General features: G+C 47.4%; 1 protein-coding gene across 4 annotated transcripts in view; it reads left to right on the top strand.

Annotated features, from left to right (window-relative positions):
- Positions 1–21604, top strand: part of LOC135895752 (adhesion G protein-coupled receptor E1-like) — a 513515-nt gene that overhangs the window by 297259 nt on the left and 194652 nt on the right. The window contains exons 2-3 of one of the 4 annotated variants that reach the window (XM_065423907.2): positions 10302–10508; positions 11141–11290. The exons of 2 other annotated variants lie outside the window; for them this stretch is intronic. In XM_065423907.2, the coding sequence (XP_065279979.1) occupies positions 10409–10508; positions 11141–11290 (250 nt within the window). In that variant the 5' untranslated portion in view covers positions 10302–10408. Of the gene's footprint in view, positions 1–9662; positions 10509–11140; positions 11291–21604 lie in introns of those variants that run through there. One more of the 4 variants, XM_070540405.1, reaches the window with a different exon arrangement.

Below are 21604 nucleotides of genomic sequence, written 5' to 3'. Positions count from 1 at the left end.
TGTTTAATGAGTATTAAAGAGAAGTCGTGAGCACGTAATGAACTCGCCGTAAAGAAAGTTGGCAGGCATGTCGAACTCGACTGTGCCTGACGAACTACAAGGCAGAAAAAAAGCTACAAAGTTATATTATTATTATTATTATTATTATTATTATTATTATTATTATTATTATTATTATTATTATTATTATTATTATTATTATTATTATTATTATTATTATTATTATTGACCGCACCTGGTCGAACGTTTGCGGTTGAGAATCTATGACATCTGACCAACCAGCGAAATCAAACTGTAGTCATGGCACAAGACCGACCTATGTTCAGCTTTGGAAATAACACGCACTCGAGAGCATCTACCGTTGTATCAGACACCGTTGCAACAGCCTGGACGCTGGATCAGGAATTTATGCAACCCAACAGGAGCCTGCGTGCCTTCACTCTTGCTCTCATTTAAAAAGAAAAGCAAATATGTTGCCGAGTCTATCAAAGCGCAAATTTTGCTTCCTTTTATAGAGGCAGTGATATAGGGGCACAGGAGGGTAGTTTCGACAATACCTTCAGTCAGGTTTATATTTCCAGAATCTCCAAGCTGCCAAGAAACTGTCAGACCTGACAAGTTGTTAAAGGTCAATCGTCCTTTCAGACGGCGCATGGCGTTGTTGGTACAAGAATTACCACGAAACAAAGAAGTTAAAAAAGAAAAGAAAAAGAACACTGCCGTCCAAGTTTATCTATTTCTCTAAACATGGTGACTAAATAGTTAATTAGAAAGGTTGCGAAGAATCACTTAAGCACAAATTTCTCTTACTTTCAAGCTTTACACGAGGTTTGCGGTGGTGGTCCCCGGTGTCCTGTGGGACCGAACAAGTGCTCGTTCTTGTACTTGGCGAGCATAAGGGGCTCGTAACCGTTCAAAGCGTGTGGGTTTTATTGCGGCATTTCCTATAAATTACGTATGCAGATACGCGGGACTGTTATGAGTGTGTTTTGCGAGTGGCGCAAAATTTAGCCCACCGCTATAGCATAAGGGCAAAAGTCACCACTGTCTACTTTAGCGAACGGTAAGGGAAATATGTGCCGAATTTGTGTACGGACCTAGATGTGTGTGGAATAAATGTAGCCTGTATGAAACAAATCTTTTATCAAATGCTATAAAGCATTACGTGGACATATTGCCCAACGATTTCCCAGTGTGCAGAGGAAACATCAAGGCAGACCAAGTTCATAATCATTGAAAACAGGAAGCAGCCAATAGATTAATTAAACGCAGAGTTTGAACTATATGAGTTAATTACGGCGTGTGTAATAAATTACGTATTCGAGCATTCAGTTTTGCGACCAGCGCAAAATATAACGTAGTACTGCGGAAACGCGCAAAGTGGAGATAAGTAATAAATAATTAGCGCAAAAATTAGTACCCAGCTCATGGCACCACATAAAATACCCCGGAGATGAAAAAATGGAAACAAAAATAAGAAAGCAGACATAGCAGTTGTGTAAAGTGAGTCTATTGGAGCTTCTTAGGTGGGTAAATTTCGTTAATGAAATTGCAACTTAGATCAAAGTGATTTACTGTGTGCAGGAATTTCGTTGGTGTCTTACTCACAAATTTAGAATTTATTTCAGGGTGGTGTATGAGGCGTCAATTTTATCAACGTTAAATATGTTGCACTTGGTGGGGCTTACATATTTGTGATATCTTTCGATTGCTAAGCTATAGTTGTAAGCTTAACACGCGAGCTTTCCTGAAATTTCGCAATTTTCTGCGAAAGATCTAAAAGCAAATTTTTCCTGAACTGAAAGTTCACTAGGTACAGTTACCATACCTTTTCATTTTAGATGTAACAAGCCGCAGGAAATCACCGCGCTTGTTGCCGAGAAAGCTGGTTCCTCCGTTGTTATGTTTCGGGACAGGAGCATAGCAGTTGAACTTTCGTGTTAAGGATTGCGTCGATGCAGCTTTCATTAGTTTCGATGACCGCATTTGCCTCGCGACCTCCAGTCTGTGTATGAGTGCAACGCAATCGCGTGAACAGATCTGGGTGCGTTAAAGAGGGTAGGAATTTCTCTTCTCTCACCTTCTCCCGAAATAGCGCCACCTTTGTCACGTGACTGCCTGCGTTCGTGTGAACGCTTTAGTGCGATAGCGTTATATGCCCCATCACGCGAAAAAATCCGTCGGCAGTCGGCGGAGGGACCGAGAGACGGCACCAAAAATGGCCGACGGTGCAAAGAATAAAGACATGTCATAAAATGCTCCGATTGACGTCAGGTTTCTCAGATAGGTTCCTCTGAACAAAGCAAGTTAATTGCTTTGAAAAGGATATTTCGTACATTTCGGTCACGATGCGAATCTAAACCACGCCTCCGGGGTGCGAGGCGACCACGGTTCTCCGAGACTAAATGTGCGGCCTAGTGCGCGCGCCATTCGTCACGTGACGGCGCAGCCAATGAGGACGTGGCGCCACGTAATGAGGGCATAAAATGAGTGTGTAAAATAAAAGCATATATTTCACCGAAGGGACAATAATGCTTTCTCATTACTACACGTAAGTAGTCTTAAGCGTCTCCGCCGAATTTTTATAGCGGAGCTGTTAAGGGCTTGTTCCCCAGGATCGTCTCCTTGAGTAGACACAAAACTATGATCATCAGAATTGGCTCCAACATCACCTTCCACAGCTGGCTCGTTGGCGCCCCTCAGCGATACCGCGAGAGCGTGCTCGTGCCCCTGCTCCCCCGTTCGTCGACGTAATTAGATAATTATTTATTAAGTTAACTAATTCATCAACTATGAAACACGAAGATAACCAATTTTACAGCGGAGCTGTTAAGGGCTAGTTTCCCCAGGATCGTGCCCGTGTGTAGACACAAAACTCCTCAATTAGGGTGCAATGCCGGGCCGACCCGCGGCGGAGGTGCAGTTCGTCAGTAAGAGGCGCACACACACAGCTTCGCTGGTCATCCTTCTTCAGAGTGCAAGGGCACATACTCTTTCTTTTTTATCTTTCTGGCATTCTTCAAGCTATGGTTCATCGCGCTTGTTTTCTTTATAGCCTATGCCTGTCTCTCCCCAAGTTTAAGGAGGAGCGTCAGCGTAGTCATTTACTCTCTGTAGCGCTCAAAAAAGGAACGAATAAAGTCGGGCGCGTAGAAAAAAAAAGGAGCAATACAGCGGCTTGTTGATATAGTCGCCATTGCACAATGTGCGCATGGTTAATACTAATTAAGTTATGCATGTTGCGAGGAATGAGCGCTTGTCTGTTTATTATTTATTTATTTTTCGTGTTTTTTGGTAGCCTAAACCTCAGCAGAAATTTCCTTAATTTGCTTGTGCTGCACAAATCGCCGCTCGCGGGTTTGCTTCGCCAGCGGCTCCAGAAATATGGCTGGCGCACGCGTTCGGCTTGCCAGGTTGGCGCTACGGAGTGTCTAATTCTCTGCTTCCCATTAGCCGGCGCTTCGAGTCAGCCCAGCTAGCCTTCCGCACCGGTCGCTTTGCGCTTCTGCTTCGCTATCACCCACAGCGCACAGAAATGTTCCGCTACTGCAGGATATTTTTTTTCTCTCTCTCTCTCTGTCTCTCGCTGTTCTTCTCGCATGGGCGTTTTTTTGGGGGGTATTCGGGCGAGAACCCACACGCACTAGTGCACGTGCGTAATGTATGCGTGCTGCTTTCGGTCGGTCGTGCAGGTATCGGAAGCACCCAGCCTACCTGTATAGGCGAACAAACCCACAAACTATACTCGCGTTCACTTTTTTCTACCACAGCACTCGCCTACGCACGCACGTGCAGACACCCCCTCCTCCCCACACCCCACGCATGCGCGCACGGTCCCCCCATATAAGGCTGCACAGTGGCTCGCATCACGCATGCGCAACATGCATGACGGCGGTTCCTGGCTGCCTTGCGTTTGTATACTTCTAGAAGAGGATGAAGCAAGCTTTGGAGGGATGTACCCTTGCAGAGGAATGCCGGCATCGAAAGCTTATGTAGACCCGCCGTGGTTGTTCAGTGGCTATGGTGTTGGGCTGCTAAGGACCAGGCCGCGGGATCGAATCCTGTCCACGGCGGCCGCATTTCGATGGGGGCGAAAACACCCGTGCACTTAGATTTAGGTGCACGTTAAAGAAACCCATGCGGTCGAAATTTCCGGAGTCCTCCACTACGGAATGCCTCATAATCAGAAAGTGCTTTTGGCACGTAAAATCCCACAACTGGTAAAGCTTATCTAGAGACAGGAGTTACGAATGAGGGAATGTACGCCGTGGGTTCGGCTATGGCGCTATGCTACTGTGCTCGAGGTCGAAGGTACGATCGCGGTCGAGGCGGTCGCATTCCAATGACTGCGCAACGCAAAAAAAAAAAAATAACAGAACAATGCTCGCGTACCGTACGTTGGGTGCACGTCAAAGAAGCCCGGGTGGTTCAAAATAATTTCGCGCAGTCCCACGCTGCGGCATGCCCCACTATCATAATGAGGTTTTGACAAAGTAAAACCTCGGATTTTACGGATTTTGTAATTCCTGAGTTGGAAATTTTTCGCAATATCTTACGTCCTCTCTTCCTGCTTATACGTGGGTTAAAAGTGAAAACGTGCTTTATAACCAGTACGTAGCTTCTTAGTGTCAATAAAAAGGGCACTTAGTGTTCAGTGTCCGAGCCTGCTTAAGTCAAGGAAATCACAGACTTTACTGCTTCGCGACGCTCTTCTACATTATGTACGTGACTTGCCAAGCGGGGGCATTAAGGGGCCGGAGAAAAGCCTCTTCCACAAGCCGGAAACATAGTCGGGCCATAAATGATTAAGGCCAACCTGCATCGAGATAGACGGCGGAATTGCACATATTGATGAGCGGGGCCGAGACATCAATGGAGATTGAGTAAGAGATTTAGGCAGCGAGGGCAAACTTAAAAGCGCGAGTCCAATCGGTGGACACGGGTAAAATGCACTTATGGCTGCGCAGGGATGAATAATGTACATTATGTATAGCGGGCCCCGTTCGTAATGGTCAGTGAGGTACGCTTTGCAGGTACCGAAGAGGGACTAGTGCAAACATGGCGCCCACGTCACAGACGGTGATGGTGGGAATGCTTGCTTGCTTGCTCTCGACTGAGTGCACCTTCATTGCATATTCTGCTTTCGCTTGCTCTTTTTTTCGTTCTTGTTCAATGCCCATGATATTCGCTTTTTGTTTTTGTCTATGTGCGTGCTTACGTTTCAAAGCGAGCTATGGGTCGCGTGGACACGGGCGGAAAGCGAATAAATAAAATGATAGATAACTGTAGGCCTTTTTTGGGTTTTGACGTAACTGGGACTCGTTCGAGGCAAACAAAGTGTCGGACAGACGATGTAGAAATCGGCGAAATAAATTACGTGGACGTATTCCTTTTGGAAGAAACACTCAGGCTTTGCCGACGTGAGCTCTATCTGCAAAGTGCTATCTCGCAGTCTTATTATTTTGCCCTGGGGCGTGGAAATACAGAATATTTCTTCGTTTGTCTGAAGCCGAATGCGAGCGGGCCGAGTCGGAAGTCGAGTTGACCCAGCCCGACCCCGAACGTTTTTTATACGCATCTTGCCGAGCTGGTTGAGCCACACACCACAACCCACACTTCGCACGCGGGTTGATCGAGCCCGCCTGCACGGCTCACTGTGTCCCAACACCCGATATGGTTTATTTCAACCGCACTCCCGACTTACCGCGCAACGACTCGACCTGAGTTTGCTTCAGAATTGTACAAGTGTAGCGTACTTGAAGTACAGCATTTTCGGCAGCTCTCTCTTTCTTACCTAACTATCGTGCTGTGCCGCAAAAGCCATTGGTCACGCCAGTAAACCGCAAAAGTGGTCCCGCCATGACTAGCTCCTCCATTTCCCACTCTTGGTCGCCCTCCGGTCAGCTCCGACTCAGTAGAGCTTTATCGCGGAAGGATTAGTAGAGAACAATGGGTGAGCCTCTCCCGCCTTTTCTTTCCTGGGATGACGTAGACGGCTGTCGTTACCGATTGGCTGACGCGAGTCCTATAGCTTTCGGTGCACTGCACGAAGTTTCGTGAGACGGCGTGCAGAGGCACCTCGTGTCGCAAACTGTCTATTTTCCACCTACAACTATGGCCTCCGAGATCGCACCAGTGCCCGCCGACTCGATCTCGGAAGCCATGTCGGAACCACAGAATTTCCTAAAGAAACTACTATAGGAAACTTTGGAACTATAGCGTCTTCGGGACCTGCAAGTATACGGTGGATATATGCCGGCATGGGAACGATAGTTAGGACGTGTGGGTTATTGCAGTCATGTTACATTGTACTAGAGGGCGCCACAGGTGGCCCCCTACTTGTACATATTTCCGCTACTAACTAAAAAAGCAGCCTGTGTTCAGCTGACGCCGTGTGTGCTTGCTTGGGTTGAATGCCGTTACCCACGCGCCAGCCGAGGATACAAGTGATATGCCTAAAGTCAGTCTTTGTGGCTTCATACGGCTTTGCGACTTAGCAAACTAATCATTTTCATCGCATTAGAACCGGGATAGAATTAGATTAGATATCAATTCGCATTAGATATCAATTCCCGGTGTTTTAGTGAATACTCTCTAATCCCTCATGACTGTTAATGGTCGACTATTGGTCGTAACCGTAACTGTGGTTGCGTGATACAGAGAAACTATACCCCAAAATTAGAAGCACAAACTTCTGGCAGCGTCCGCGTAGTCGCCTAAATGCCATCTCGCATGGAAGGGGGCGGGGGGAGATGAGGGATTGAAAAGCTCTAGAACAAAGAGAAGGCGGGAAAGAAACGGAACAAGAAAGTGCCGTCAAAGAATTGTTGCGGGGCGCAGAAAAGAAACATTAGATACCTGGCTATAAAGAAGCTATCTTACATTTTCATTGTTTCCCATTATTTTCCTTCATATCGTTCTTCGTTCCTTCCATGCGTTACATATATACATTTTTCATAATACTATTCCTCGTACCCTTGTTTGTTTATACAGCTCTTTCTCATTACGTAATTGATTGTATTATGCTTCTCCGTTCTTTTCTTGCCTTTCCACGACTTCATGAGCCCAGAAAATCCGTTCGAGTGCGTGGCATAATGAGATCATTAAAGAAGAGTCGAGGTAGAGCCCCATCAACCTCCCTAAAATTCTTGCCGGGGGCTCAGCGTCCCAATTTCGGCTTCGCGTTTAAATGTCTCAGATTTAGGAAGGAGGACTCGTTTCGGGCTAAGCTCTTCATTCGTTACGCAGCCGCTGACAGCGAGAGGAAAATAGGGAGCGAGAGGGAGCCCACGCAGTGTAAGGACCATCAGGGACGAGTAGCAGCGGTGAGATTGGAAACTGAGATGGTCGGACGTTATCGTGGAATGGAGCGATTTCGACGCGAGTGGTTGGAGCGCGCAGAAATGTACGTGACTTTCGCTTCATAAAGCGTGCCTATTTTCCCTTCTCGTTAGCTTACCTTATTTCCCATCTGCTCTGCACGATTACGGCGATTGCTGTGAGCGATTGCCGTCGCTGAAACATTTGGAAGCGGTTTTTGTTTTTGTCTTCTGGTTTAACTACACATGTTCCGACTTCCGCGTGTAGCAATGAAACTCGTATGATTAAAAGAATGGAACAAAGCAAAAAGGTATTGCTAACCCCCTTGTCTTAAGTGACTTAGCCTGTCTAATGAATTCTACGACGGTGTTTTGATAAAAAGTAGAAGTAAAAGAGATTTGGAAATCTTGATGTTTGATAACCCCAAAAGAAAGGTAATTATTTGTAAAACACTTGCTACCCGTTTCTTAAATGCAGCAATACCAATCTGAAACCCTGCGCGCGCGCGTGCGTGCGTGCGTGCGTGCGTGTGCGTGCGTGTGTGTACGTGTGTGTGTGCGTGTGTGTGTGTGTGTGTGCGTGTGTGCGTGTGTGTGTGTGTGCGCGCGCGCGTGTTTGTGTGTGTGTGTGTGTTTGTGTGTGTGTGTGTTTTAGGTTGTTTTTAGGTGAGCGTTTGGAGGTGCAATGGCCTATGAGATGCGTTATCCCTCCAAGCAATACTTTTCGTTCACGTGCGCGCACTCCTTCATTTGACGCGCCAAACGCACAGGAACAATTCGCTATATGTGCAACTCCTACTCTAATCACGTGACGACGTCGGCGAAAAATTCGCAAAAGCAATACCGGGTTTACGCTTAAAGCGGACGCCTCGGTATTACGAAATCGCGCTTGCACGTGCGACAGAATAGCGGTGATTACGGGAAAAAAACTTCTTGCTGTCCATTTGCTTTCCCATCATCAACGGAAGAACTATAACGGGGGAAAATAACGGGGGCCAGCGGTTTACTTTCATGCCAAATTTGCGTGTGCTCAGGCGCGAACTTATTCGCAAGTGCGCGAAACGAGCTTGCGTGCTTTCCAAGATGGCCCTTCAAGCAATCCGTGATTGCTGGTGCGAAGAGAGAATGAAGAAGAAGAGAGCGAGGAAGCGATCGTCCATTTCTGTCTTTAGTGCCAAGCGCTTCAGACGCGGTCCCAAGGCCTCACTCCCCTTTTTCCACCACCGAGGCATTCTTTTAATAAAACTTATCTCCCGATACGGTGCTCCTTTCAATAGGGGACTCCTCAGCAGTGATCGTTGGAGTAGCGTGCCATACTTAGAAACGGACTGCAGTGGACGTCAATCAACGAATGGAACAAATAAGGGAGAAAGTGCTTCCTTAAGTAAAACGTGTAAGAGGGGTAAGAAAGGTCATATTCTTGTTTAAAAAAGAAGGAGAAAAGAAAAGCGAGTGGGCGGTTATCTTACCAGGAGTGTAGTAGTTTTGGTGTACGTTAGAAAAACAGAGAGGGAAACTGAAAATGGGAGGTGAGGGTTGATGTGTTGGAATGAAACGACGGAAAAGAGGGTCATATAAATTTGGCCCAATTTTGTTTTCTCAACAGCATGCCCGCTGTCCACGGTGCGCGAGCCAATTGTGCATTATTACTTCACGGGAGTGTGTTTTTATGTGTCTGACTCTGTGTGTGTTCGTGTGCTTGTTTGTAAAGGGGTTCTTTTTCTTTCTTTTGGTGTGTGTGCATTTCCGTGTCTGTCTCAGTGTGTCTGTATGTGCGCGCGTGCGTGTTATGTGTACATATGCATTTTTGTGCACTCAGTCCCATGATTCGAACCACGTTGTCAAAGAACATCATTTGCTTCTGCTCTTAGCTGCGTTGCGTGTACTCCGTGCGTGCGCGTTGTGTGCTCTTTTAATATTCCTAGCCGACTTCGCGCATTTTATGGAGGCTAACTATCTATCTATGCGTGTCTGTGTCTTACCGTAACATCATCCTCTTCGTACGAGGTGTCACGCGGCTCGCTCTATTTTTCCGCCACTCCGTTGCCGCGCTGCTTGAACCGGCGGCCGCCGAGCGGCGCCTCATTCCCCTCCTCGTTCTTTCAAATCATCGGTGCGGCTCTCCTACAATAGTGGTTCGCGCATGCGCACACGCTGGGAGAACACGCTCCTGTTCTTATTGTCTCTTCCACTCCACTTCTTTCACTGTACCTCTACGACCTTGCTCTCTCCCTAGCTTCTCCTCGCCTGTCTCGCTCACCCTGCCAGCAGCCTCCGGCGCTCTCTTGCCCGGCGTTCCGTCGAACGATCGCCGAGGCCAAGGAGAGCCCATTCGGCTCTGCTGGGGTTCAGTCGTGCTATCGCAGCTTCGTCTTAGCTCGTCCGCGCGTTATCTCGGTCAACCTGCACCTCGTGTCGACGCTCTCCGGGTAGTAAAGACTGCGGCGTCGGTCAAGCCAGAGCCCTGGCGCTGTGTGTACAGAGAAATTCCACAAGCTACACTGTTTACCTATCGTTCGCGTTATAGCCCCTATTATCGCGCGCCTGTCAGGTGCGTCGTCTGCTTCGCGCGCTCTTGATTGAAGCCGTCTGCTGTGCGGCGGAGTCGCCGCAGTGTATATAGCCTTGTGGATTGGCTACGGATTTCTAGTCATTTTTTACCACCGTTTCGTCACTCCCATGGCCTTGTGTGTTCTCGCGTGAACGGGAAGTGAGCGACGTTGCGACGTGTATGTGTCACACCCGGACAACCGTTTATTGTCTCCTGGTTGTGACAAATGTAAGAGCCACCAGACGTCAATTTAGTCTCTGAAGTGCAGAGTTGGACTGCATTACGACATCGGGTGTCATTTAAGATTGCGTCACCCTAACGTTGTTACAGAAAGAACGTCGCTTTCGTTGACATTCCGCTGAAGGAAAAAACGTTTTTCTTCTGGATTTTTTTTCTTTTACTGATAAATTCTCGCTCTTCGCTGCCAGCAGCAATGCCGGACATCTTGCGACAAGAACTTCTTGTGAAGTGTTCGTGACTTCGTTGTGGCTAAGCAAGGGTGGACTGCGTTACTGCATCTATCCATCGGTGTGAAACAATGGATGACTCTTGTGTTTTCCGAAGACCACTTGGATTTACGTCCATGCTAGTGCTGCCGGGATTGCTTTTCCTGTGCCAAAGCGCTCTTGCCAGAAGGGGTGAGTTGCTGAACACTTGTTGCTCTTCGCGAGTTTTTTCAAGTTTTCGGTGTATCTTAAAAGGCAGGTTCCTACATTGAAGTGAGCACCTAAGGAATGACGTCAGAGCGTGTTACGAAAGATGAAATATTAAGCCATCTTAAAACTTCGTAAAACACTTGCAGGATTTTTTGCGAAACGTGTGAAAAACACTTTTTGTTCACTAATATTTCTGTCGTGGCACTTGCTAAGGACTGTGATATATGCGTGTGTGTGTGTGTGTCATCAATTGCTTACGGTAGACTACAATTTTTCTTTTTCCTAAATGCATTTTACTTCGAGATACAAAATGCTGGGCCCATGTTCACAAAACTGTTCTTAACGCTAGAGCGCTTCCTAAAAGCAGATGTCAGCCAATCGCTATGCTGCGCTGGCGAACAGCAATCGGGAATCAAAACTTTTGTGAATACGACTTCTGCTTCATGTTGCGTCGCGTAACACTGGCGCCAATAGGCCACGGTCGCTTTCTAAGTTCGTCTGTTCAAGTCACGTGGTACACGGGGACAACCGGGACTAAACAGTAGTGACTGCCAGACGCATTTCCGTTGGCGGAGGTGTACAACAACGCACGCTTTTGCGACCACCCTCCGTAGGGCTACCCACACGTCACAACTACACCCACCATTTCGGCGCCGACCACCTGCGTAGGTCTGGGCGGGCCCTCACCACTTCGCCACAGCAGGAACTCTTGGTTATGCCGACTCGGAAAGACATCTTACGGATGCTGCGTCACAGCAAGCCTGGTGAGGATGATTTTGAGGCATTATCTTTTTGTTGCTTTTATCTTTTGTTTTGCTTTACTCACAGCTACTCGTGTTCAATGGTGGTCGTCTGCACTTATTAATGGCACAAAACATCACGTGAATATTTTCTCAGACCTGCACATGCCCGTTGGTGCAAGATCTAAGCTCCCCCATTTTGTACCCCTGTGCTTTGCCCATTCAATGTCAGATTGAAGACACTTAGGCATTGCGACGACTTGCGTGACTAGTGCCAAGAGAATACTAAAATTGGGGAACAGAGCACATTGGTTAGGCGGCGTTAAGACTACTGCCCGACTTTGACGTCAGTACTGCGTACTGTGACGTCGCATTTACGTCCTGCATTAGTTTGTTATTGCTTTGTTTTCCGTTTTGCTGCTGACGACCCGATACTGCTTGCCAAGAAAAGGAACAAACTGAAGATAGGGGAGTCGTACTTAGCAAATAAATAATAAGCATGGGTGACGCAAGGCAGGATATGTATTATTCTAGTTAGCTAAGAAAACCAGGTACCGAACGTTGGATTCTCAAAGACGGCCGACTTTTGACCACGGAAATGAAAAGAACGTAACGCAGTTCTGCGTTATGCGAGTAACATCCACTAAGCGAAATTCATCTCGCGTTCATCATCATCATCATCATCATCATCATCATCATCATCATCATCATCATCATCATCATCATCAGCCTAGTTACGCCCACTGCAGGGCAAAGGCCTCTTCCATACTTCTCCAACTACCCCGGTCATGTACTAATTGTGGCCATGTTGTCCCTGCAAACGTCCTAATGTCATCCGCCCACCTAACTTTCTGCCGCCCCCTGCTACGCTTCCCTTCCCTTGGAATCCAGTCCGTAACCCTTAGTGACCATCGGTTATCTTCCCTCCTCACTACATGTCCGGCCCATGCCCATTTCTTTTTCTTGATTTCAACTAAGATGTCGTTTACACGCGTTTGCTGCCTCACCCAATCTGCTCTTTTCTTATCCCTTAACGTTACACCCATCATTCTTCTTTCCATTGCTCGTTGCGTCGTCCTCAATTTCAGCAGAACCCTTTTCGTAAGCCTCCAGGTTTCTGCCACATATGTGAGTACTGGTAACACACAGCTGTTATACACTTTCCTTTTGAGGGATAGTGGCAACCTGCTGTTCATGATTTGAGAATGCCTGCCAAACGCACCCCAGCCCATTTCGTAAGTGCGTAAATATTTTCCCTGATATCGCATTCCTCGTCCGCGTCACTGGAAGCTCGAGTTATAGGGCTCTCATTACCTCCTGCATGCCCGCGCCTATCACCACCACCAGCACTCGGAGATAAACGTTGCCGGGATAAGGGCAAATTGGTCTCGGCGGTCAGAGCCAGAAAGGGGAAAAACTGAACCGCCGCCCAATAAACATAATTGAGCAAACGTTATGCGCGCGCTTTTATGTTCACAGCTTACACTATAGGCCCGTTTACAGAGCAAGTAACCGGCGCCGAAGCTCGCTTCTTCTCTCCCTCGCAGTAAATAGAAAAGCAAAAAATTAAACCCTGCCCACTCACACGTGAAACAACTTCCGTTGAGGCCACGATGCGGTCGGTGTGCGCTCTTCTTCAACTCGGCTGTGCGCCTTCGAGGCTTGTAAACAGATAAGTCTTCGAGGAGCTGTCGTAGGCGCTTGTAAACATAACGAGGCACGGACGCCGGCGCCAGCTTTTCCGCTGGCTCCCGTTCAAATTGGGATTTGTTGCACAAACAGGCTCCTACAGCTCGCATGAATGTCCAGTCGGAAAAAAGCAAACTAACGAAATAAAATCGCGAAGGAAGTGCCTGTTGTTTTGAGGTCAGCGGCCAGACCCCCTTTGGTTAAGCGGACGTGTTTTTCAGCGGTCCCTATATCGCGCTATGTGGGTTGCTGTGTTCATTCGCTAATGTAGGTGGTGTTACACTCGTCCCAAGTGAAAGAGAGCATGTATTACTAAAGTGGCCTCGCTTTTCTTGTGCCAAGGTTAGCGTATAACTTCCGCGTTGCGTGACGATCGATGGAATGTTTGTTCTCTGGCAGTTTGAACAATGAACATGACCGGAAAAGGGGCTAGTGCTTAAATAGAGCTCAACAGTGCAGGCTGAGAACATTCCGTTCGCAAGTAAGTCGGAAGACGCGGAATACTTAATTTTTTGAACTATAATAGTTCTGAAGGTGACGCCACAGCTTTCCCACAATTAATGCATGGCCGCGACATGCACGGCGGCCCGTAAACTTTGCGACCGTCAAGGACAGCGAAAAAGTATAGTTCTTTTTCCTTAAACGTGCATAAAATTCGCCCAAGTGCATAATGCAACGCTAAAGTACAACCTCCCACACTCCGAGAACTTTTGCGAACATGTGTCTGTAAGAAACAACAAAACTGAGAAAGAGATTGGTTGAAAGAGAAGAGGCAAGGCCTGTCGATGGCACCGTAACAATCTAGCGCGCGGCCGACACCTGAACGTCCGTCAGCACTGTGAATCATGACGGGGCAAGGGCAGAGTGGCCTTGCGAGTTCTTGCGACAGCAATTATGTAAACCCTCGAGGCCCATCCCCGTCGCTACCGTGGTCCTCTCACTGCGTCGACACGCACGTAGAGCCAGCGCGTCGCATGGTACGCAGTGTCCAGAGACGCAAAGTTCGTTTGGCTGCAAAAGCGAGGGAGAAAGGAAGGAAAGAAACCTTTTTTTTTCAAAAAGAAAATTAGGCAAGCGGGGTTTGGGCCCCTAGTCCAGGGCTACATTGACTTGAGCGGCTCGCTGGGTTTGGCCCAGGAGAGTCACTTCGCTCTCATTTCCCTTTGTCCGCAAGCCATGCGAAAGCGAGGAAGCCAAGATGACTCACGGTCCCGCTCTGCTCTATCGGCTCTGCCGGTGCCAGAGCAGCGTTCTTCGCACAGACACTAGCGTTCATGCTGACCTGCTGTGTGCTAGTCAGACCGTAGGGCATAAACAGTTGTCTAAGTGGAACGGATGGGCAACTTCATGCTGTAGACCTTCGCAGGACGCCGGCAAACGCTGGTATCAAACTCGTGCGCATTCGAGATGCGACGCGTGTAACGCCGCTACTGCCGTCCCTCGTCGTATCAGCGTTGTGAGACGCCTGGTTCCTGCCAGGGTGCTGTTCCTGGTGCGCAGTAGCAATTATCTCGCGCGTCACCTCGGGAGAATATTCGAGAACAGTGTGAGGAGCTTGAGCGGATCGCTAAGCCTTACTATCGCTTTCAATACTTCGACCATCCGGGCGAACCTTAAAAAAAAAAGAAGAAAAAAAAACTTGTTTCTTTTCGTGATGATGCTACCTGTACATGCCTGCACTCGCCTTTCATCTTGTAAGTAGCTTATGTTATATGGTGCTAAATGGGCTTGTCTAATATTAGTGCTGGTGGCTAACTTTCTTGTTACGGTATTCATTAGGCTTTGTATTCCTAAATTTCCAAAAAACTCATAGTTTTCTATACACAGTGAGGAATTAGACTGCGCGAGCACCTAATCGATGCAAATTGGGGCATTCACAAGTCAATATGTTGTCCAAAACAAACAAACTGTACTCCCATGAAGCCATTTGAAACCGGGCGGACGGAGTTTAAGGCAATTCACGCACTAACCATAATTTTCATGCTGGCTGAACCACCGTACATGTCTTGCAGCTCCTGTTGACAGTAATGCGCCGTAGTTCGCTGCAGTACTTTCTGCAGGAAAATAACAGTAGAACCTCATTACAACCAAGTTGAAGCTGGAGCCGAGGTTACTTCGCTATATCGATTACTTCGTCATATCGATTTTATTTGCACGTACTACAATATAAATCTCCATGCGGATATTGAGGATAACCATGCTTATTTCGTTATGTCCATTGTTTCGTTACATCGCGTTTCGTTACAACGGGCTTTTGGCTTTAGGCGGTCATGACAGCGGGACAATCTGAACAATGGTGCGACAGAAAGCGTTACATCCATCGCTGATGCGGAAAGTGGAGCGGCGAACATCGTGCACCGATTGATATAGACGTCGATGGAGAGGACGCCTTGTATGGAGCATATTGTGATTAACAGCATTCAATTGTGCACGAATTACCCTTCACAGCGCCGTATGGTGGCGAGAAGGTGTTGGAATTCTACGGTTGTACAGATTCCAATCGCGGAAACGTGCGAATGCAGACGTGAGTGACACGTGCGAGTTGACGTTAGTGATGAGTGAAACAATTTCCAAGTGAGCCACCCATCTGAAGCGTAGATGTAGATCCTTGCGATCTACTGGCTGTCTGAAATGTTCCACCCACATTTTCTTGCTTGAAAACACTGTAGTATTTTTTTTTCTACGCCCACGGTGAAGCTTTCTTGCTTAAGAAAAACGCCAAAGAAAGGCCCCTTCAGTTGCTGCGTGCATAAATAGACGAATCTATAGCTATTCATAATGTTGCCAGGGATGATAGCTCAAGTTCCACTACTGACGTAATAGACATACATCGATTGACTCAGATAAAAAAAAAAGGAAATTCTCAGTCAGTCATTAATGTTTCTGTGAGGGCAGTGTGTCGCATGGTTCTCGTTTTTTCTTTTTTCACCTTCAATGAATGCATCACACTCGGTGTTGCTTTCCGACGAATTCTGTGTCCCGACGCAGCTGTCATGGAATTTGTTGTCCCTGAATTTTCGCACGTGCAGCTCACTTTTCTATATTACTTTTATCGGTTTAGCTAGACATTTATTATTTTTGCGTCTTCTTGCAGTCCCCACTTCTCTCCGAGTATATATATAAAACAGTACTCTAAAGGTCACTGTCAGATTACAAAAAAAAGGACCCTCAAGTTACGAAAATTGCACCTATGCCTTGAATTCACCTCAACTATTCCTAACTCCCATTGGGCGCATTGATTACGGCAGAGAAGTGCCGCAATTAGTCCCAACCGTACGAGTGGGCGTGCATCCTTGTAGCTCCATGAAGGGTTCATGAATTTCAACTCGAATTGCTTTCATTCGTATTGTTTACATGCAGCTTCAAGGTTTGTACCATGACAGACCGCGTCACCGTTCTCATGCAGCTGTAAGTGTCATACCCGCATGCGGAAGCTGCCGATCGGTCATTCGAGTGGCTACTCCGGTCATTCTTATAAATTTTGTTGTCCTTCAATTGCAAACGTCAATACATCATCATCATCATCATCATGATCGTCCCTTTCATGCTACATACATTTTATCAATCTCTTGATGCCCGCCGTAGGGAGAAAGCACCTCCCTGCGGATCTCGACTTAGCCGCGTTAGTTGTCACGAGGTTTCCCATGCACCTTCTCAATATTTTCTGGCGCCATCATTTCAAACCTTCTGGTGCCCTCGTTTCGCGTTCCGTTCTATTATCACCCGTTCAAATGCTACAGCATGCATCTTGAGCCATCTGTTGCTTGGCAATCGATTGGCCTGCACAGCTGCACCTCTTCCTCCCATTAAACCTGACGAAGAGTACCAGGAACCCGCGTAAGCCTCTCGCCGTTTATCCTCGTCCTCCAATTTGTTAGCGCGAGTCCCACCATTTGTTTTTTTTTCTTTTCGGTCGCTCGTTGCGAAGAAAGTAAGCGTTGTTTGCATATAGGACGAAACCTACATATATAAACAAGCCCTCGTGCACGAAAAGTAAAGAAAAAAAGAAGAAAAGGAAAACCGGACAGCAAGTTTATAGGAGGGCGCGACGGTTTCCGGAGCGGGCGCAATTCTGGTGAACCCACGCGACGTATGGCTTCGGTCGTGGCCGGCAGAGGCATTGTCGCGGCGCATAGCCACCGTCTCGCCGCCCGCGCGCCATTTATTTTCCCGATCGGGGCACACCCTCGCCCTTAGGAAAACGGAGACTTTCTCGGCCAAGAGTTACGAGCGCGAAGCTTCGACGCGAAGAAAAAATACATATACATATACGTATACATATAAAGGCCGCGTCGCGCTACTGCGTACGCGGCATTGACTCCGAGGCGGAAGGCGCTCAACGAGGCGGTGGCCATCCTAAGGCGATGCCTCGTCGACGGAGACCGAATGGCCGTTTATATGCATAGCGGAGGCGCGGCCGCCGCACTGCGAGCTTCCGTCCCTTTGTTTCAGCGTGGCGCCCGGAGAAAGTGTTTGTCCGTGAAGGGGGGGGGGGGGAGGGGAGGGCCGGTGGTTCCGCTTTCGATGGCTCTTCTCCTTGGGGTCGCCGTTTGCACGCGCTTCTTGAGCGGACGAAAGAAACGGGAGCCGGGATGGTAACAGAAGTGGACGTACAGCGTCGAGTCTGTTTATCCCCGTACGAGGCGGGTGAGCCGAGGCTGCGCGGGAGAGACGCGAACGCGTGCAAAACGCGCGTGTACGAACGCCCGTACCGGCGCGCATGGGTGCATACGTAAACACAAGTACATACGTGCAGTATGGAAGTACGTATACATGCATACATACATACAAACATACATACATACATACGTACGTACGTACGTATGTATGTATGTACGTATGCATGTATGTATGTATGCATACATACGTACGTACGTACGTACATACATACATACATACATACATACATACATACATACATACATACATACATACATACATACATACATACATACATACATACATACATACATACATACATACATACATACATACATACATACATACATACATTGGTGCCGTGTGTGGAATATGGGGTATCGTAGTATACCTGTTGATGAAGCCCATCATGTAACCATAATCAAGAAGCGAATATTGTCAATTGTTATTCATCGCGATCAGGACGTGGCCCGTCTAAGTTTCTTTTACCGAGCGTGCTGCAGAGCAGGGGGAAAAGCGTCTTTGCATTGTGTCTGCATGAAAGAGTGTTGTGGTTCTTGTTGTTCGCTTTTGGGACTGTCTGCGCGCCTGGTTCGGTGCTTGCTTGCTTTCTGCGCTTTATGCATTCGGTTATCGCCCGAAAGATTGTGTTGGTTGATGGTTGGTAGCGGCCGTTCTTTCGTCGCTCCCTTTCGCTTGTATATTTTGTTGCCTCGCTGTTTTGCTGCTTGCCTCTTTGCTTTTGCTGCTTTTTGCTGCTTTGCTTCTTTGCTGCCTGCTTCCTTGCCTTGTTGTTTTCTGCTATTGGCCGCGAGGCTGCGGTAATTTTGAGTGTTACATTCTATCGTAAATTAAAGCGGTTTTTGTTCCTTGTGCCGTTGGTCCTTTGTCGTGCTGGTCGCGGCTCGCGGACCCCCTGAGCGAAGGCTGAGGGGCCTTCAATACATACATACATACATACATACATACATACATACATACATACATACATACATACATACATACATACATACATACATACATACATACATACATACATACATACATACATACATACATACATACATACATACATACATACATACATTGGTGCCGTGTGTGGAATATGGGGTATCGTAGTATACCTGTTGATGAAGCCCATCATGTAACCATAATCAAGAAGCGAATATTGTCAATTGTTATTCATCGCGATCAGGACCAACTTTATCTCGTCTCCCGCAAGAGTCAGTGACGTAGCTAGCTAGGCCGACGATACAAATGCTTAGTTTTACTGCAATAGACATAACTTCCATGACATTGTAACTAACAGAATGTCTGAAGTTGCCATAACAATATTCATGAAATATGAGGGCATTAATTAAATGAGGTCAAGATACCTTGTTCTTTGTTCTTCAAAGCTATAAAAATAGAAGAATCCTCGTATCCTACGTTTTCTTGCCAGTTCTCATGCGGGGAAATGCTTGGGATATTATTGCGACAGACGTAAGTAAGTAAATGATATGCATCGAGGTGTACCAGGGCTGAGTCCCGCTATTTACACTTTAGTGTGGAGAAAAGACGACTGAAATAGTACTGGCGATGAAATATGACCACCACATTCTACAGGCATGAGTGAAACATTTCGTAACGTCTTTTGCAGACACTGGAACACTAAGAGGTCCACCATTTTTCGTGTTGCTCGCGCTTCCTTTTTGTACTGTAATCTAGGACAAGACAAAAAAGGGCACGAGCAAAACAGTCAGTCTGGACAGGCGCTAACTGACGGCTGAAGTTTGTATTAAAAGAGCGGTGCTTGCATAATAAAATGTTGGGACCAATTAGGCAAGATTACACAACCGTAAAAGTTGCAATATGAAAGCAACAACAATAAATCTGTAGACCTTGATCATAAACTACGCTTTCGATACATGTGCTGCAGAAAGCGAACAACTCTACTGCCGTCACAGATGAGAAGCGCTTAGAAGGTACCTTAATTTGAGGTCCGGGAGCAAAACAGAATGTTCACGAGTATACACCGCTCTCTACGGTGTTTTCTCATTGTCGTGGAGTAATACGGCTAACTGCCTGACCCGGAATATGGCAACATTCGGCCAGCCACGACGAAGACACCACAAGTTCGGGAGATCATCCCTCATAATTGTTTTCCTAAGCTTTAACATAGATACGTACAGCAAAGCCACTTATGTTTCTCAACGCCAAAATAAGTTCTGTACCTACCGGCACAATCTTTACGATATCTCAGCATACACGCTGCTGTTCTCGGTGCAAACTTCCGAGTTGTGAGGTAGCGCATGTCCGATCTACTTCTCTCTTTTCGCATATGCCTTCGCGCGTCGCAGTTTACAGTATATGAAGACGCCCCAACTTCAGGCCCATTTGCCAATTCAACTGTTCTATTCACTTTTAGCGGTTATGTTGTTCTTTATAGCACCCAAACTTAGAAGCGTGTGATTCATTCTTTAATGAGAGAGTCCTCGCCCTCCTGGAATGCGCGGCCTGCCTGGTCAAGATTGCCTCAGTCTCTACAGCCTGTGCATAGGAAAGCAGGGCTGAGGTGGGAAAGGCGCATCGGCGAAACGCTCAAAAAAACGAATACCGCCGCTTGCTCACCCGGGAGCTGAGTCACGAGGTGCGTGTATGTGACGCGGGAGGAGTTGAGGAAGGAGAACAGGGAGGGGTCGGCATGGACAAGAGAAGTGAGTGATTGCGGCCCGGCTCTTCTCTGGAGAGGTTCGCGTCTACTGTGCAACCCTCGCACGTGCTCCGCTTACAGAACGTTGTCTCTGCAAAAAGAAAGGAACAAAGAAAGAGCAGTCCTTCGTCGGCTTTAACGAAAAGCCAACACGCGCGACGGCCTTTGAATACAGTTTGCGGGACCTTCCTCGCAACCCTGTGCCCCCGGAGCACAGACTCCGCTGCGGAGAACTTTAAAGTGGTTTTGGCCCCGGGGTTATCCACCGCGAAACGCACTGCTGTCCTCTTGCCTCTGCCACACGCGCGAGCCCGTGGCTTGGTTCCTTCTTATTTTGGGCTGTCTATCTCTCTCTCCTGAATGCATTTCAGCTTTTCCTTTTCCTGCGGTAGCTGACATTCAACTGATATAGACGCGACATTCGTACTATCTTTTGCGTTGTGTTCTTGCTCATTCGGTGTTTTATAACTCTCAAGTTAGATTGTATACAGAGGACTTTACGCGCTCTAGGGATGTTCCTTTGTGTTCTTCCCTTCGACTCACTTGTATGCTAATGAGATTGTTGGTATTCAAAGCGTCCACGCTTCCTTTTAGTACAGTCTTTCGCGAATCTCGTATTGGACGGCCAGCTCTCACTGGGCCCTGCCTATTGCGTAGGGCCCAGTTTCGAAATTTCGAAGACAATCGAGTAGACTTTGCTAGTCAATTTCTACTCGATTCGAGGTCAACTGTTGCAAATTATCGAATATTCTTTTCTGTTTTAGTGCGATGGATAACAACAAACATTGCATTCTCGATGGACAGAGACGCATGCAAGTGAAGACTATTGGGAACAATTTTAGGGTACCGAATTCGCGACCGGCTCTTGCGTGTGGATGCACCGATTCTTGCGCGAACGCACGGGCAGATACTTCCTGCTCAGCAAGTTCCAGTTACTCAATAAGAATGACCCTTTCTTGTAGGCAGGCTGTATAGGACTTTCTAGTCTCGATATAGACGGAGAAATGCATTGTTTGGCCTGTCTCGCCACGTTTGCGTTTCTTTTGAACAATCTGCGAGCCCACAATGCGGCCAGGGAGTTACAACTCCCGGTCCCAATGTAGGAGTAGCCCGCTCTATGGGACCTTGCGCCCCATAGCTCGTAGGACTTTTCATTAAAGTTACTCCATCCATCCATCCATCCATCCATCCATCCATCCATCCATCCATCCATCCATCCATCCATCCATCCATCCATCCATCCATCCATACTTCCTTCCGTCCGTCCGTCTGTCCGTCCGTTCATTCATTCATTAATT

Source organism: Dermacentor albipictus, chromosome 6, assembly GCF_038994185.2.
Source record: "Dermacentor albipictus isolate Rhodes 1998 colony chromosome 6, USDA_Dalb.pri_finalv2, whole genome shotgun sequence".
NCBI classification, from domain to species: Eukaryota; Metazoa; Arthropoda; class Arachnida; order Ixodida; family Ixodidae; genus Dermacentor; species Dermacentor albipictus.
This window is presented reverse-complemented; position numbering and strand designations above follow the sequence as displayed.